The sequence below is a fragment of the Anopheles nili genome, chromosome 3 (genome assembly GCF_943737925.1).
Source record: "Anopheles nili chromosome 3, idAnoNiliSN_F5_01, whole genome shotgun sequence".
In the NCBI taxonomy this organism is placed as follows: domain Eukaryota; kingdom Metazoa; phylum Arthropoda; class Insecta; order Diptera; family Culicidae; genus Anopheles; species Anopheles nili.
Window position 1 is genome coordinate 71,783,147 of NC_071292.1, and position 15,429 is coordinate 71,798,575.

General features: G+C 46.2%; 3 protein-coding genes across 3 annotated transcripts; 1 reads left to right on the top strand and 2 right to left on the bottom strand.

Annotated features, from left to right (window-relative positions):
• Window positions 1–869: 869 nt before the first annotated feature.
• LOC128725400 (protein sarah) lies at window positions 870–5,779 on the bottom strand. Its single transcript, XM_053819142.1, has 2 exons — window positions 5,670–5,779; window positions 870–2,768 (listed from the first exon to the last, which is right to left on the bottom strand). The coding sequence occupies exon 2, from the start codon at window positions 2,447–2,449 to the stop codon at window positions 1,592–1,594; it is 858 nt and encodes a 285-aa protein (XP_053675117.1). The 5' UTR covers window positions 2,450–2,768; window positions 5,670–5,779; the 3' UTR covers window positions 870–1,591.
• A 1,002-nt stretch (window positions 5,780–6,781) lies between these two features.
• On the top strand, window positions 6,782–8,877 carry LOC128725007 (E3 ubiquitin-protein ligase RFWD3). The gene is made up of 2 exons (XM_053818725.1): window positions 6,782–7,217; window positions 7,305–8,877. The coding sequence occupies exons 1-2, from the start codon at window positions 6,782–6,784 to the stop codon at window positions 8,825–8,827; spliced, it is 1,959 nt and encodes a 652-aa protein (XP_053674700.1). The 3' UTR covers window positions 8,828–8,877.
• A 297-nt stretch (window positions 8,878–9,174) lies between these two features.
• LOC128722530 (neurotactin) lies at window positions 9,175–13,937 on the bottom strand. The gene is made up of 2 exons (XM_053816200.1): window positions 12,842–13,937; window positions 9,175–12,758 (listed from the first exon to the last, which is right to left on the bottom strand). Exons 1-2 carry the CDS (start codon window positions 13,935–13,937, stop codon window positions 11,194–11,196), a joined length of 2,661 nt encoding a protein of 886 aa, XP_053672175.1. The 3' UTR covers window positions 9,175–11,193.
• Between the last annotated feature and the right edge of the window lie 1,492 nt (window positions 13,938–15,429).

Sequence of the window (15,429 nt, forward strand, 5' to 3'; positions counted from 1 at the left end):
AGCTTAAAAAGATTTATATAGAAAAAAATGTTCCAAAAACCGAACCATACCACAGAGATATAGGGGCAAATCTCGGGTGAGCACACCAACTAATGGACCGATTGATCCATCATCGCCAAATAGATATAACACTTATAAAACGGCCGGGGACACAAATAGAGGATGTCCGACCCGAGCGCACAAAAATACATGCATATTTCTCTTCTACATATATACGAGAGTGGAAAGGTAACAACACATCTGATATAGCAACAGCATCGTTATTGTTCATGAAATACGTCACATACAAACACAAATTCATCGTCCTGACCCGATCCTCCGGCCTCAAACACCCAGCATCAAGCAATCGGGGCAAGAGCAAAGTCTTCCTACAAACAAACGATGGAAGGACACTCACTTCCTTCCAGAGCGATTTTCTAAGATTATGCGATACATGTTGTTTTGCGATACCTTTTGATTGGATTTAGTTATAGATTCGCCTCGGATCGTCGCACGAATCGCCATTTTATTCGTTCCGTGTGTGTACTCATGACCTTGTTATTATACAACGGAAGAATGCGTTAAGGACATTTTCTCCTCCCCGGTTGTGTTTCAAACATCCCATATGCGGATTACGAACGGTTTTGTTTGCACTAACAGCCTGCGCTGTGATATAAATGACAAAAATTGTTAAAACCATTCCGATATGCTTACAGAGTTCAATCTACGTCGTTAAGAATAAGGTGTCTAGCACAACAAAGCTAAATTCGACACCAGGGCCATAACAACACAGTCAACAGTATGTCTGAGCCATTCGGGAGCGACAACTTATCGTAAAAACAAACCAATCAACTAATTAACCAACCAGCGTGGAGAGAGCACCAACTGATATGACTAAATGGATTGCAGAAGAGCGATTTGAATACAAAAAATATGCGTATATATCACAATACAACTAAACAGATTTTATTGTTAAAGGTGAAAAATCACATAAGAATAGCAGAACAGCTTGTACATTTGAGAATTCGCTCTCCTTCACCATGAGTATCAACTTTGCGATACGTATCATTCGCTTCATTCCACAATAAAACAATTCAATGAAATCAAAACAACAAAAACGTTACCCAAATAAATTCTGATTGATAGAGACGCGCATGCTTAATGTATCGTATTTTTGCTTGTTTTCTCTATAAGAAAAATTCATATCCAAATTGGATCTAACACGCAACCTTATCAAAATAACAAGTAAACGCAACCGATAACTTCATAATTTGTATCGTACATATTTAGGGCGACCGACTCGCGGACTGATATCGTAATAATGATATTCTTTCTGCACCTTTACTGCAATTTATGCTACAACCGATTCGCCTTCCTCTAAACAAGACTAAATGGGGATCGGCGACCAATGCGAACTTGTTTAAAATAAGAATCGAATTTCAATATTCAACATATTTTAGGGCCATTCCATTTTTACATGCCACTCATCATTGAACCCTTTAGGAAGGATTTCACTTCAGAACGGTGGCAACACGCCCCGATTTTGAGTACTGGCCAATCCGTCTTTTCGAGGATCGAGCAGCAGAAATCTAGCAATGGAAAATCCCCCAATTTAGGTGGAGCCTTTACGTTCGGGGCAGCGTGTTTGCACGATACGTGATTTGCGCACGTTCGCCCCGACGACGGGCGAATTTTCCTTATCCGGATCATCGTCCTCGAAGCTGCTACCCATGCTGGACGATTTTCCGCCCGTCTCGTCATCATCGGCACCGTCAGCAGCCGCTGCGGCTGCTTCCAGCTGTTCCGCCGCAGTGTGCAGTATGATTCCCGGATGGTGCTCGGATTGGGCGTGGATTTCATGGCTTTCGCCCGGCGTTAGACTCGCCAGTGCTGCCAGTAGATCGTGATTGACTAAGGGTTCTCCCTCCTCGGCTGGCTCCCAACCAGCCGGCGGCGAGGCGGGTGGGGATATGAGGAACTGCTTGACCGGCGCAGGCGGCTTAAGGTTCGTGTTTGATACCGGCGTCACCGGTTGTGCCAGATAGCAGTTGATGACAGACTTGCCGAACGGATACTGATGCAACCGGATGCGGGCGTTTGCAGCCGCCAGCGCACTGTCGTAGTTGACACGCAACCGCCGAAAACTCTTCAGCCACTGGAAGGTAGTGTGCTCGGAGAACGTCCGGAAAAGGTCCTCCAGGCTCGCCTTTAACGTCTCGTCGGCGAACACCTCCGAGTGGATGTTGGTCACTATGATCGACGTTGGCAGATCGTCCAACAGATCGTCGTCTGCCACCGGGTTCGACTCGTTGTCGGAATCGTATGCGCTCGGCAGGGCCGGATGTTCGTTCGGTAGGCCATCGGACGGGTTGATGAAGAGATTCTCATCGTCCGTGGGTGTTGTGGGCATCAGATCTTCACCACCGGACGGTTGCCGGGCGCCGGTCGTAGAAGCCGTTGCCTGAGCCATGCTGCCGTCCCGCTCGCTCTTCGCACACCGCCGCTTCTTTCGTGCTTTGACCCCTTTCTTCTGGCCGCTGGTGATGACTTCTTGCTAGTGATGCCACCGACGAGATTAGTAGAGTCGGAAGACGATCTGGCGATCCTACCTAGTGAGCATGCACTTCCCACACCGAAGATAGCCGGGAGATGCCCGGGTGTGTGTGTGTGTCTATGTCTGTATGTACGATCGTATTATGGTGTCGTCCACTCTTCGCTCCCCGCCCCGCTTCACTTCTGTTCTTCTTTCGTTGCCGACGTTGGAAAGTATGCTGCAGCACCAGCTACTGCTGCTTTCCATCAGCACCCGTATCAAGTCGAGAGTGGGATTTGTTTGAATTCCGGTTCACCGAACACATGTTACCGTCCACGTGATCGCGCCGCGCGTACGAAAGAAGAACATAAGAGTTGGCCCACATGAGTGTTTTTTTTTTACATTTTTCACCAACCAAGAAGTGGCAGACAGAGAGAGAAAGAGTGACAGAGAGATAGAGAAAGAGAAAGAGAGAAACAGAGAGAAAACAGAGAGATACAGAGAAAGAGAAAGAGATAAAGGAGCAACGGTCAGATTTTACAGATAACAAAATATGCTAAATTTCGTTGGTTTTTCGTTCATATAGTCTACTACATTATACAACCAATCGAAGTCCCTGGCATTTTTTTATCAAATAAAGAAAAGTTTAGCAAACTTTTACTTTACTGCAAATCTTTCTCCCATCCAAACGAACTATTCGTTATCTTCCTTGCAGAACTACTGATACACGGGTGAATGCAGGAGTATGCGAGAAAAGAGAACTTTCAAAAAAAGATGTCGAAAAAACTATTATGTGCTAGACCAGGCGGTAGGTTCGTGGCTACGTTACGTGGACACTTCTTTAAATGTTCAAATATTAAATTCTACCATGTGAGCAGTACAAATATACAACCAAAGAACGGTGATCTAATTATGGGTGTAATTTTTGTATGATCAAAATAATATTTCATGAAGTGATTTTCACCAGAAGAATTCACATAATATGGGTAAGAAATTAATTTCCATCTATTGGTTTACACGACTTCAGGCAAAAAACCAGTTCAATTCTATTTAGATTATTTCATCGATTTCGAAAAAACCTCTTGTTTGATCGAAAGCAAAGGATTTCAAATGGCATGAATAGATTCGTCTCAATCGTTAACAGTGCTGCCGGAAAGTAACCCAACAACATAACAACGAAATCTAGTCATCCGTGGCAATTTTGCTTACTGTTTCCGCCTTTTCCATGTACGTAGGCACTCTGCAGCTTGGGTGGTTTCATGTTCACTCGATATCAAAAGCACGCCAAGGCAGTCACCACACACGTTTTGTTTTACATTTACAAATTTGCAAATGTTTCTCTCGATTTACATACCCACTTCACTCTTTCTCTTGATATCTCTCTCAGTTTCTCTCTATTTAGGTTTCTCAGCGACTTTCTCTTCCCAATTCTCTTCCAGTTTTCTTTAAAGTCATTTTCACCACTCTCCAGATTCGTTGAGAAAAACACAACATAATCATGGATGGGAGGCAGACAATTGAATTTGATCCGATTAATACGAACACCCTTGAACGTTGATTTCACTGAACGCGTTAGAATAGTGATACGGCTATAACGTCCAAAAATGCGCCCCCTTTTTGGGAGAGACGAATAAGCTTACCGGAAATTTTAGGTATCGATGAGATTTACAAGCCTTAAAGTACATCGGTTACGTTTCAAATAACAACTGCAAGGTGATCTTCCGTACAAAGTTTCATAGCAATATCTTTTTTCCAAGGAACACCGCGCCTTGGACTATGGAGGAAACATGTTTCCTTATCTTATCGTACGCGTTTGGTGATACACCATACACTAAAAACCAGCACCAGTATGACGGCATCGAATTCCACGTTCAATCAGGCTGGCAAACAAAGAAGTTATAACAAACAAAAAATAAAACTTTGCGTGCATTAAAAATCCATGACGAATGACCGATGTTGTCACACGTTTTGATGACTAGCTAGTGCACAACATTTTTGCATAATATGTAACTTTTACATATACTTATAAATGCTCTGTCGCATAGCTTGCAATGCTTTCATCGCGCCGAGATGACATAATTGTCCAGAATTCCAACAGCACTATGCTTAACGGAAATGACGAACACAAATACACGAACGCAGTCAGCTTCCCAATGCGCATCGTTCTTATTCAAAGGGGATGGAAAGTGGGAGGCGATTCAGCTCGATTCACGATGATCATTGCTGCACGCTGCCACCGGAGCTGGTAATATTTAAAAATAACCCACCGAATGATGATGACGTAATCGGGCGTGTACAGGGCAGCTTAGTGTGCATTGTGCGGCATGAATTCCGATTCACCCAATCAGGAGACTGGGGTCAAAACACAAGCAGACCCTGGAGTAAACCATTGGGTTTTTAGAAATCGTACGCATTGAGACGTGGGGAGTCCCTTCGCAGTAGCTGACCCATTAATGGAAGGAATGCGGGCTAACGGTTTACGTACCTAAGATATTTCGTACGAAATGATGCGATGCAATTGAAACCTGCAGTGTTATCAAGTGCCACTTCAAAGAGAAACAGATATAAGTACGTATTTGGGTGTGGATCTTCCTCCCATTTTCCACTGCACTGAACTGGCACGAGAACCCAATTCTTGGACGTACGCAATCGAAATGTCGCAGTGTGTTGGCTGCGTAGCAAATTCGATCCGCGAGCGAAAACGGGGTATGTTGTAGCAAATATCGATTTTTCACACCACAGCTCCGGAGCGGACTTGTGCGACGGAGGGAGTCCGCGGCGGTGCGGAATGGAAAATATTTGCAGGAGGTGGCGGCGGCGGCGGTCAGGTTTCTCCAGTGAAATCTATGCCCTTTTCGTCTCCACTGCAATGCGATGGAGGACATCCAATTAACTTCATTTAATTTATCACGAATCTACACCAACGGGCGCTTTTACGACTGGGTGTGTCCATTTGGCTTTCGACCACTAACTTTTTTTGATATGGATGCTACTCTCTTCCCAAGCCCCTCATCGCATAGCCATAGGTACAGCACACACGCGCGCACAACACTACATGACGGGCGGATCGATTTGCGGACGGACGATTAGGATAAAGTGTTTTGGCGAAAACAGAAACGATATGCTAGCATAAATCACTATCCATTGCACTACTTACAGCTTCGGCAGCCGATCAACCTGCGTTTTATCCAAATGTTTTCTCGATTTTCTTCACTTTTCACGCAACCTCACCGAATGCGATATTTTTCAGCAATGGCTGCCTTTTGATGATGCAGTAATGTCAGAATGCTATGCTGCCTTGAGGGTGGCTATACGGTTTATACCAAACGATTGAGAAGTCATGCTCCATTGTTGCTTGGCTTTTTGCCGAAGATGCATTTGAGCTATGTGTTATAACTCGAAAGCATAAAAATCAATAAAAACAATTGTTTCATATTTTTTTAAAATCAAATCGTTAACTTTCACATGCTACTAACAAATATCTAAATTAAAAACATTTTCCTTTTCGAGTTCATCACAATGGCAGTTAATTTGAGGAACTACTTCGTTTGAGCACACGGTGCCCACAGCGCTTGTAAATTCAGTGATTGATTGAAGGTTAGGGCTCTCGTTGATGCCTGAAACATATTAAATTTGAAATGAGGATAAAGCTCACCATCCGATAGAAAATCAATCTATCTAACGATATAGATCAATATTAAGCTAAATAAAATAAATTTGATAGAGACACGCTTCGAACAGCTCATTCCACGCGTTACAAAGCAGGGTTACACGTGGTTCGTATAACCGTTGAAAATATGAGCTAAATCTAATGCTCTAGCATATTTTGTTACTTTATGCATAGTTTTTGAAAACAATTGTTTATTATCCATTCGTTCTTCATGCACACATAATGTTTAAAGAAAATGGTCAACATCAAGTAAATGATTTTATTCAGGAACTAATTGCTATGCTGAATGAATCATATAGCTAATACCAGAAATCAACGTAAAAGATGTAAAATAAAAAAAGCTTTGTACTGCGCCACCATGACCAGATAGGAAATTTCTTGTAAATAAGCTGGGTGGTCAAAATGCTCATATGAACAAATTTAGTTTGCGCCATTGCAGACATTAGTTTTGAAACGTCATTAACGTTCTGAATTTTGGTTCGCTAAAAGTGCTGTCAACCATTTGTTTATGCGTTTTGTTGCGCTTGGTTTTGCAAATAAATCGATCGTTTTACTGAAACTTCTCAAATGTTTAAATAACAAATGCTTACCACTCAATAATGGACCAATCAAACGATGCCGTACCAGAAGACCCGGATGAAGGAGCTGAACTTGGAGAACCATCCCAAGGCGTTCCTTTGGAAAACAGCCTTCCGTTGCCCGGAGAAAGTTCGAACAATGTTTCTGTGGAGATATTCGAACAGCCATTATCAAACGCCATGGACAATCCCACCGTAAATATGGAAATCGAGCTGGCGCGCATTCAAGAAGGCATGTTTTCTCCTGTTATTCTGCTCAACAACGTTAACAATGAACCAGAAGTGCAGTCTATCATCGACATCTCAACAGATCAAAGCAATGACCAATTTGCTATGGAAGAACTCGATTCCGATATGTTTATCGTATCGTCTAGAAACTTACCACCTGATTACAGCCCGCATTCTCCCAGAAACTCTGGAAGACCATCGGCGGAGGAGTTGTCTACGTCTCATTGTAGTTAGTAGTAATAATAGGTTTCTTGTTGGCTTCAAGTATCCGAAAAGCGAAATGATGATTTTGTTCAATCGAAAAATCTCTTTGCAGAAAAGCGCAAAAGAATCGACACACCAGAGCGATCAACTAAACCCCCCAGCTCAGCAAAATATGCCGAAGACGATGACGGAACAGTGTGTTCTATATGTCTGGACGAATGGACGGTGACTGGCGATCATCGAGTGGTGTCCTTAAAATGTGGTCACCTCTTCGGAATGTCTTGCATCAAGCGGTGGTTACAGGATAAAACTGCCGCTACCCGTTCTTGCGCAACATGTAAAGCGAAAGCAACCGTGCGCGACATGCGCTTCATCTTCGCTAGGAGTATAAAAGCAGTGGATAATACGGAAGAGGAGATGTTGCGGGAACAGGTTGAGATAGAAAAAAAGAAGAACACTGAGCTAACTATAAAGCTTTCGGTTGTGCAAGTGGAGCTAATGCATTGTCGCAAGATGATAGAAAGATACAAAACCCAGCAACAGGAGTTGCATGCGCTTCCTCTACAGATGGGCGATAATGGATTGCAGGGTGCGGCAGCCCGCCGGACAAGCTACAGGTTGTTCATGGAGAAGAACTTGGAGATAACGCGAGATCCAGGTTGTCGGGTGATGGCGTACGCAGCCAAACAACAGACACTGCTAATATCGCAAAAGTCCACACTGCCACTCTTTCCCGGGTACTCCGTCAGGATGATGCTAGTGCCTGAATTTAGCTTAACCGGTGGGGGATCTACTCTGCTAGTATCGAGCCGTTCCGTGCGAGACATTGCCATCGATGCTTCCGATGACTTGTTTACTTGTGCCACTATGGAGAAAACGGTAAAGATTTTCTCCATCCAAAGCCGTTCGGTTCAGAGCACAATCACGCCGAGCCAAGACGCAGTTTTGTGGTCGTGCGCATTCGATAAGGAGCGTTCTAAGTTCCTATACCTCGGATCGCAACGTGGTTCCGTGTACGTGTACGACATTCGGCAACCGGACCAGCTGCTGGAAGAGTTCCGTGTGGGATTTGAGAATCAGGATTATACTGCCGTGGTGAAGATTTGTCCAGTAGAACCCACGTCGGTCATTCCGTGTGGTGGGTTCTTGGTGTGTAAGCTCAAATCCGTTTGGTTTTACGAGTATAAGCCGACTCAACAGATTGAGCATCATTTGCTAAATATTACCGGAACGTTCTCTTCGATGAGCTACAACGCTTCCAGCGGCCTGATTCTGATCAGCGCCCGACCGACGGTAGATAAACCTTCGACGTTGGTGTTGGCCACTATCGAGAAAAGCAACGAATCGTTTGTATTGCAAATTCAACACACGTTTGAGGGATCGCGTGTGCAAACTCTCATGTACCGTTGCGCCCAAGTGCACCTGAACGACAAAGACACGCTTGTCGCATCATATGTAGAAAGTTCCAAGATCCTCGCCACCTGGTGCACCAATAATGGCCAGCGTTCAATTCAGCATCTGCCGATGAGCGAAAGTATCCTTGATATTTGTCCGATTCGTGCTACTCCAGGGCAAACATACTTGGCCGCCTTGAGCGAATGTAGATGTCGTATTTATCGACTGAATACTGAGTAAGGGCAGCAACTGATAACCCTGGCACGAACCGATGTCGCAAAATGTTTATAATCCATACGTTTTCTGAATGTTTTTTACTTTGTGAAGCTTTTTGCGAAGCAGGTTGGAAGCCAGCGTGTACTATATGTAGCTAATTTGACGATTTTTTTACTCAATGAATTGCAGAATAAAAATGACGTTATTTTTCAAACGCAAGTCTTATGGTCTTTTAAACACTTAGTTATGAAGCAGCAAACAGACAAAAAGCAATACAAAAAATACATGCTAAAAACTAAACTAAGATTCGGATACCTCTATTAGAAAGAAATACTAGAAAGAAACAGTTACTTTCCAAACAAGGGTGTATATTTTACTTCATTCCTTTTGTTTCAATAGCATGCTAATACTTTACAGATTGCATCGCTTCCTCGTTCTATTTCACTACCTCTCGTACTCTTTATGCTACTGCTGCATTTTTGCACGAACGCTCACGACTAATGATGCTGAAACTGTACGTTGTTTTATGTGTCTGAATTGTGACAAAGAAATATGCGGTAGCAAAAGAAGAGCTGCATCGCTAGTACGATAAATAGGATGTTCAACTAGTTTCTCCTGGATTGACTGAAGTAAATGCATACAGGAGCATTGGCTGAGTATTGTTCACGGTTTCAAATTGTACAGGATCGCTCATTGGTTGCCTCGTTCGCGTTCCTGTTTTTTGTAGCGTCATTATGTAGTACCTTATTTTCGGTAGTAGTTGACCTTTTAGAGTAGTCGGACAGAAATTAACTTAAGCGGTACGGGTACTTTATAGCATAAACATACACACAAGCCAAGGGGTAGATTTTACACGATTATGTTAGGTATGTTGCAGAAAGTGGGGTAGAAAAAAACTTAAAACGCCTCGGAAATGCCTATCAGGTGGAGGAGTGTAAAATGACCGTAAAGTAGGACATATCGTAATTAAAAACTATCAAATAGAATATAAATTACAACAAATACACGTAGGATGCGTTCGCCTGCGGGTTTCTGCTAAAATTACGATCGCTAACACCTCTTCGCGTTTACCTTATCTTTTCAACTCACTCTTTCTCCTTCACTTTTTCCCTTTATTTCCATTCTCTAGTCATTCAATCACATATGACCTTTGTCCTTTTCATCCTGTTTGATCAAAACTATGTCCTTGTTGATCTTGTTCAACTTATCTCATACGACTCTGTTCAGGTTGCGTAAACTTTGCTTTTAATATATTAAACATTCACACTTTGCTGTACCATATTACCTTAAACGTCTTTACACGTATGTCATTTCGATTTCATTTAATTTCTCAACGTTGCGTACCGTCTCAGTTCTAGTCGTGTTCCTGCTATCTATTCTTACTTTGAATGCTAAAATTTATCCTGCAGTCTCCCAAGAAGAGACCTGTGAAAGGTGTACTCATAAGTTAGTATGCGTACAAAATGAGAGTTTCATGATTAGATTTCTCAAACCATTTCCTTGCTTAGAAACGGCAACGCATTATATTGGTTAGTTTTTAGATGAAAAATAGAAGCTCATACTTCTTTTCAAAGAAGAGAAAACTCAACCTTCGCTACTTTTACATATATATTAAAAAGCCACAAAATGCCCCAGAATGTAACGGAGCGCGGAAAATCAAACTGAACAAGCCAACGTCGAATTGCATACGAAAATGAAGCTGCCAGCTAGAAGGCGACACCGGTCGTGCCCTCTTTTCCGGGCGTATGAAATCTACTTTCGCTCATTGTGTGATGATAATCATGATATTTGATGATAATAATGCTGCAAAAGGTGATTTTGATGGGTTGAGCTCATAAACACACAGACACTCGCCATCCGGAATACTGTCGCTACGAATATTACAGCTAAGGATCATCCTCCGTCAGGATCGCAATATGTAGTACAAAAAATCCAGAGAAAAAGTGTTTATCAAAACCTTCCCTCTAATGCGCTCGGAAGGGTAAACTAGTACAAAGGAAGTAGCGAAACTACAGCCTTCTCACTAATTTTCCGATTCTAAAAGGCTCTTGAGCTATGTCTGGGTGCAGGACCCTCTGCAGGAGCGACTTTCCGCGGTTTGGCAAGTGTGGCTGTGTTCTTTCCTCGGTTCAAATATCGGCTTGGCTACTACGATTACATACTTGTATAATTGTATAGTGTATAACTGGTCGCATTGTCTTAAAGATTGTGGTTTATAATTTTCGATACTTAAACGCTACAACTGCCCTCGGGAACCGAGTCCCGCGTTTTGTTACATGACGTCCTACTGTCGTTCGTCCTTCGTCCTTCGTCCGTCTCGCCGGAACCGGTCTTTCGCCGTCCGTCCGTCAATCTGTCAAGTCGTTGATTTTTGGTTCACTCCTGGCACCTTAATCAAGCCGTGCGTAGCGCGGCACAACATCGTTCTTGATCCAGAACAGGCAATTGTCGGTGTTGTAGGTCGGCAGCGCGTCCTGGCCGACGTCGAGCAGCTTTCTCCGCAGCTCGTGCTTGATCTCCCCGTGCGATACATAGTGGTAAAACAGCTGTTGGATCGCCGTCACGTACCGCCGTTGTTCGGGTGTCTTGGGTTCGTAACGTCCCAAGATGGCTTGTACGTCGGAGTCAACGTCGGCCATGCCCAGTTCGCCACCCGTCTGCGATACCACGTAGAACTGTGAGCTCTGCAGCTTCTCCGTGATCGTGAGCAGTGGACAGACGGTGCGGATGTCCGACACCATCGCAACCAGACCCTGATAGGTGGCGTTATATCGACGTAGTGCCTCCTCAGTAAGTCCCAGCTGCCCGACTACGCTCTCGTTGACATGGCGTGTCACCAGCTCCGGAGTCCATTCGGTGTACTTCAGGTGTAGCTTTGAGTTGTGCGCCTCGTGGGTTGTAGACCCGATCACGTACCGCACGGTGTTGGATACGTCCGCGCTCCACACGTCAGCCGGGTGTTGCTGCATGATGTTGCCATCCAACACGAGCCACTCGTGCTGGGCTGTCGTGTTCTCATCAGCGGCCGGTAGGTCGGGGAAAGTGCGACGCCATACGTCCGGTACCGCGTCGAGGATCTCTTCGTCCTCCTTGTCCAACAGGCACTCGGCTGTTTCGCACCGAACCTTGCCCATGTAGAGTGCATTTGCTTTCTCAGAGTCAACCAGCGGCTTGCCAGGGAAGATGGACGCACCGGAAGACACCCAGGTTCGTGCGAACAGCTTGTTCGTCTTGTTTGATGACGCAAGAGCAGTAACAAGCGTTCCACCAGCTCGATGTCCGAACAACGTCACCGATTTCGGGTCACCTCCAAAGTGCGGGATGTTCAGCTGGATCCACTTCAGTGCCACGATCAGATCTGTCAGTCCATAGTTGCCGGAAGTAGGTGGATGTGTTGCCTTGGTAAGCTGCTCCAACGCCAGAAAACCGAACACATTCAACCGGAAGTTTGGACGCACGAAAATGACGTCTCGTGCGCGAGCATATCGAGTCGATGGACGCAGCTTGCCGGGTGAGTCACCGGTGAAGGATTCAGCACCAACCAACACCACAACTGGTAGCGGATTGTCGTAGCGCACGTGGGGAGTAATGACGTCTAGCGTGAGGCAATCTTCGGCGCCATCTACCTTGCCATCGGCGTAGAACTGCCAGCAGACATCCGTGGAGTTATGCGCCTTTAGCGTGCCGTTCCAGCAGTGCTCAATGTTCTCAATAGGTTGGGCCGCCTTCCAGCGCCGCGGTCCAACCGGTGGCACTGCATATGGGATACCTCGGAACGCGAACGAACCGTCCTCAAGGATGCCCTCGACACGGCCGCAGTTCGTCACCGTCTCGATGTACTTGCCGTCACGTACTGGAGCCGTGATTGGTTCGCTCTTGCCTACGAAGGTGAACGCGATGATCAACGCGACCAGGATCAAGAAGATCATCACTCCGGCGATGATGGCGATGTCATCTACAATAGAGACAGAGGTTAGGTACTTAAGTACTTGTGCAGAATAGCTATAGGTTAGGTAGTTGTATTCCTGCGTTACTTACCGACTGAGCACCGATAGGACTGCACTCGCTGCAGTAGGCTACGTTCCTGAGCGTCCTCTTCCGCCTCGGCCGCCTTATCCTTCGCCTCCTTGTCATCCGACTTAACCAACGCTTCCGCGTCCGTCCCGTTGGCACCAGCCTTGTCCACCGTGTCCTTAGTGTCGGCGTCCTTCAGCGAGTCGTCCAATGTCTCCATCGAGGCCAGTCCAGCTCGGTTCTTCGGTGTCTTGCCCAGTTCAATGTCGTCCTCAGGTTCTCCATTTGCAACCGGCTTAAAACGCTTCGGGATAATGCTTGCCAGTGGCACTCGCAACGCTTCCAGCAGTCCTTTGCGAGGTGCTTGCACGTCCGGTTCCTCGTCCGTGGGCTTTTTCTCTTCGGGAGCGTCTCCAGCCACTTCTTCTGCTCCGACCGGTTTGTCTGTGGCTTCCGCCGTCACTTCGTCCTTTTCCTCCTCCTCAGGCACCTTATCTGCGCCCTCTGCACCACCTTCCGGAGCTGCCGATTTCTTGGCGAATGGATTGCGTAGTTTCAGGTTGGCGAAGAATCCACCCGTTCGCTTCGGTTTCTCCTCCGCACCTGCCTTGCCCTCCTCGGCAGCCTTGGCTGCGTCCTTGCCCTCCCCGGGCTCACCACCGTTCTTTTCCAACAGCTCGTTGTCTGCGCCGTCCGCTTCCTTGGGCTTGTCCTTGTTCTTGTTGAAGAAGCCGGGCAGTTTGAATGCGCCCGCTGGGACCTTCTTCGGCTTTACCTCGCGTTCCTCCGCCTGTACCTTGTTAGGTTTGTCCGTTTTGCCCGATTCCTCGACGGTGTCCTTTTTGCCCTCCTCGGTCGTGCCCCCGCCACCGACCTCCTCTTCCGGTATGTTGATGATCTCTTCTCCGTTCGGCACAGCGACACTTTCGCTACCGGCCTTGGTCTGTGGCTTCTCGTCCGTGGCCACCGGCTCCTGCTCCGAGGTGACGTTTCCGAGCAGCTTTTCCGTCTCCTTCGGCTCTACCTCGGACCCGTCCGCGCTTGGTTGGGGAGTTTCCGGTTTTTGCGTTTCGTTTGTTGTCGCCGCCGGTGCGGTTTCCTTCTCATCGGTTTCGCCCATTTTTAGCTGGCAGCTTTGCTTGCTGTCTTTGAACCTGCGGAAGAAGGATGTAATCTCATTAGCGCGCTTTCTAATGCCGCTTGGTTCGCCAAGCAATCAGGCCATGGAGAATCCCATTAATACCGGCCACGTCCCCATTTCGGTGCATATTCAATCGCGGGCCACTGCGGGCGTTATCGAAGCCACCCTTTTGAATGCTCCCTCAAAGGACCCGCCGACCAATTACGGACAAATTGCGACAGCTTAGCAAAAGGTACGAAAAAAGCAACCTTTTTCTTCACTAATCGCCACACTCGTGAAGGTTAACATTGCATGACGAACGGACGCACCTTAGGACCTGCGTCAATTGCAGGGATCGATTCGCGCGATTAAACCAGAGCTTGCTTAACGCCTCTTGGGTTTTTCCTTTCGGAGAGAGTTTCACCATCTCTCCATCTCGGATCAGCTTGAGTTAGACATCCGAAACTAGTTCTCTTGGGGTCATCCAGTTTTCTACCCCTAACGAATTCCTGTTTCTAGGTTGCAATTTAAATTCTGCCCTTCTGCCACCGATATGCACCGATAATGGGTCACGTTCTGACGTCTGCCCCTGAATTAAGCCTGCTTTTGCGATCCCAAAAGGAAGTGAATGCGCTGCTTGATCGAAAGTAGGTAATGGTCGATCATAATTGTTCACCGCACGCATTATCCATTGCCGGACGCGGTTCCCATACAGCGTGGCCCCAATTCAGTCCGGTTTCTGCGAGCCAGATTCTTCGGATGCGCCTTCTTCGGAGGCCAAAGAAACCCCTCCCCTTTTATACCAGATCCATCGCTCTACCGAACCACAACCAGATGCACCTGATCTGCCGCGCCAGATCATGCCAGATGGAGGAGAAATAAAATCAGATAAAAAGGAGTAAAAAAGCACGTGGCCTATTCCAGCCTGATCTCTCAATCTAGTGCGCGATTGGATCCGCGTTTTTTTCCTCCACCCATTGGGCCAATCATTGCACTTATCCGAGATTACGAAACCTGCCGGCGGTCCGGTTCGGTTGCCCAGCTGATGGAGAAAGGCCCCCATTCCGCGTGGGGCCAATTCCGGTCATTCGGTTAATATGGCAAGCTAATTGCGCTACACACCAGCGCTCGTTTAACGTCCGTTTCGCTGCTTTTTTCGCCAAGCACGAAATGGGTGCGAAAATAAGAAAAAATTTCATCTTACTTTACCAGACTACATGCACCGGGGAAAGGTGGATCCGATCGTAGGGCGCCTTTTCGACACGGCTAGGGAAATGGACTCTTAGGGACTGTTTAAAGGGCAATTTGTTCGCCAATGATTGAAAGGTGCCCTCTCTCTCTCTCTCTCTCGCTAGACTTGGAATCGATCGCGTCTTCGAGTGTAATAATCCCTTTCGAAAGGCTCTCCAACTCGCAGCGGTTCAGCAATACGGGGTGTAGTGGAAATTTTATTGCCGCACGCTGTTCGGAGATTTGTAGCCCATCACACGCC

Bases quoted from the DNA above. Each gene is read 5' to 3' on its own strand.
- LOC128722530 (XM_053816200.1), bottom strand. From the start codon at position 13,937: ATGGGCGAAACCGATGAGAAGGAAACCGCACCGGCGGCGACAACAAAC. The intron at 12,759-12,841 runs GTAAGTAACGCA...TCTCTATTGTAG, and splicing joins GTCCTATCGGTGCTCAGTCG to ATGACATCGCCATCATCGCC.
- LOC128725007 (XM_053818725.1), top strand. From the start codon at position 6,782: ATGGACCAATCAAACGATGCCGTACCAGAAGACCCGGATGAAGGAGCT. The intron at 7,218-7,304 runs GTTAGTAGTAAT...ATCTCTTTGCAG, and splicing joins GTTGTCTACGTCTCATTGTA to AAAAGCGCAAAAGAATCGAC.
- LOC128725400 (XM_053819142.1), bottom strand. From the start codon at position 2,449: ATGGCTCAGGCAACGGCTTCTACGACCGGCGCCCGGCAACCGTCCGGT.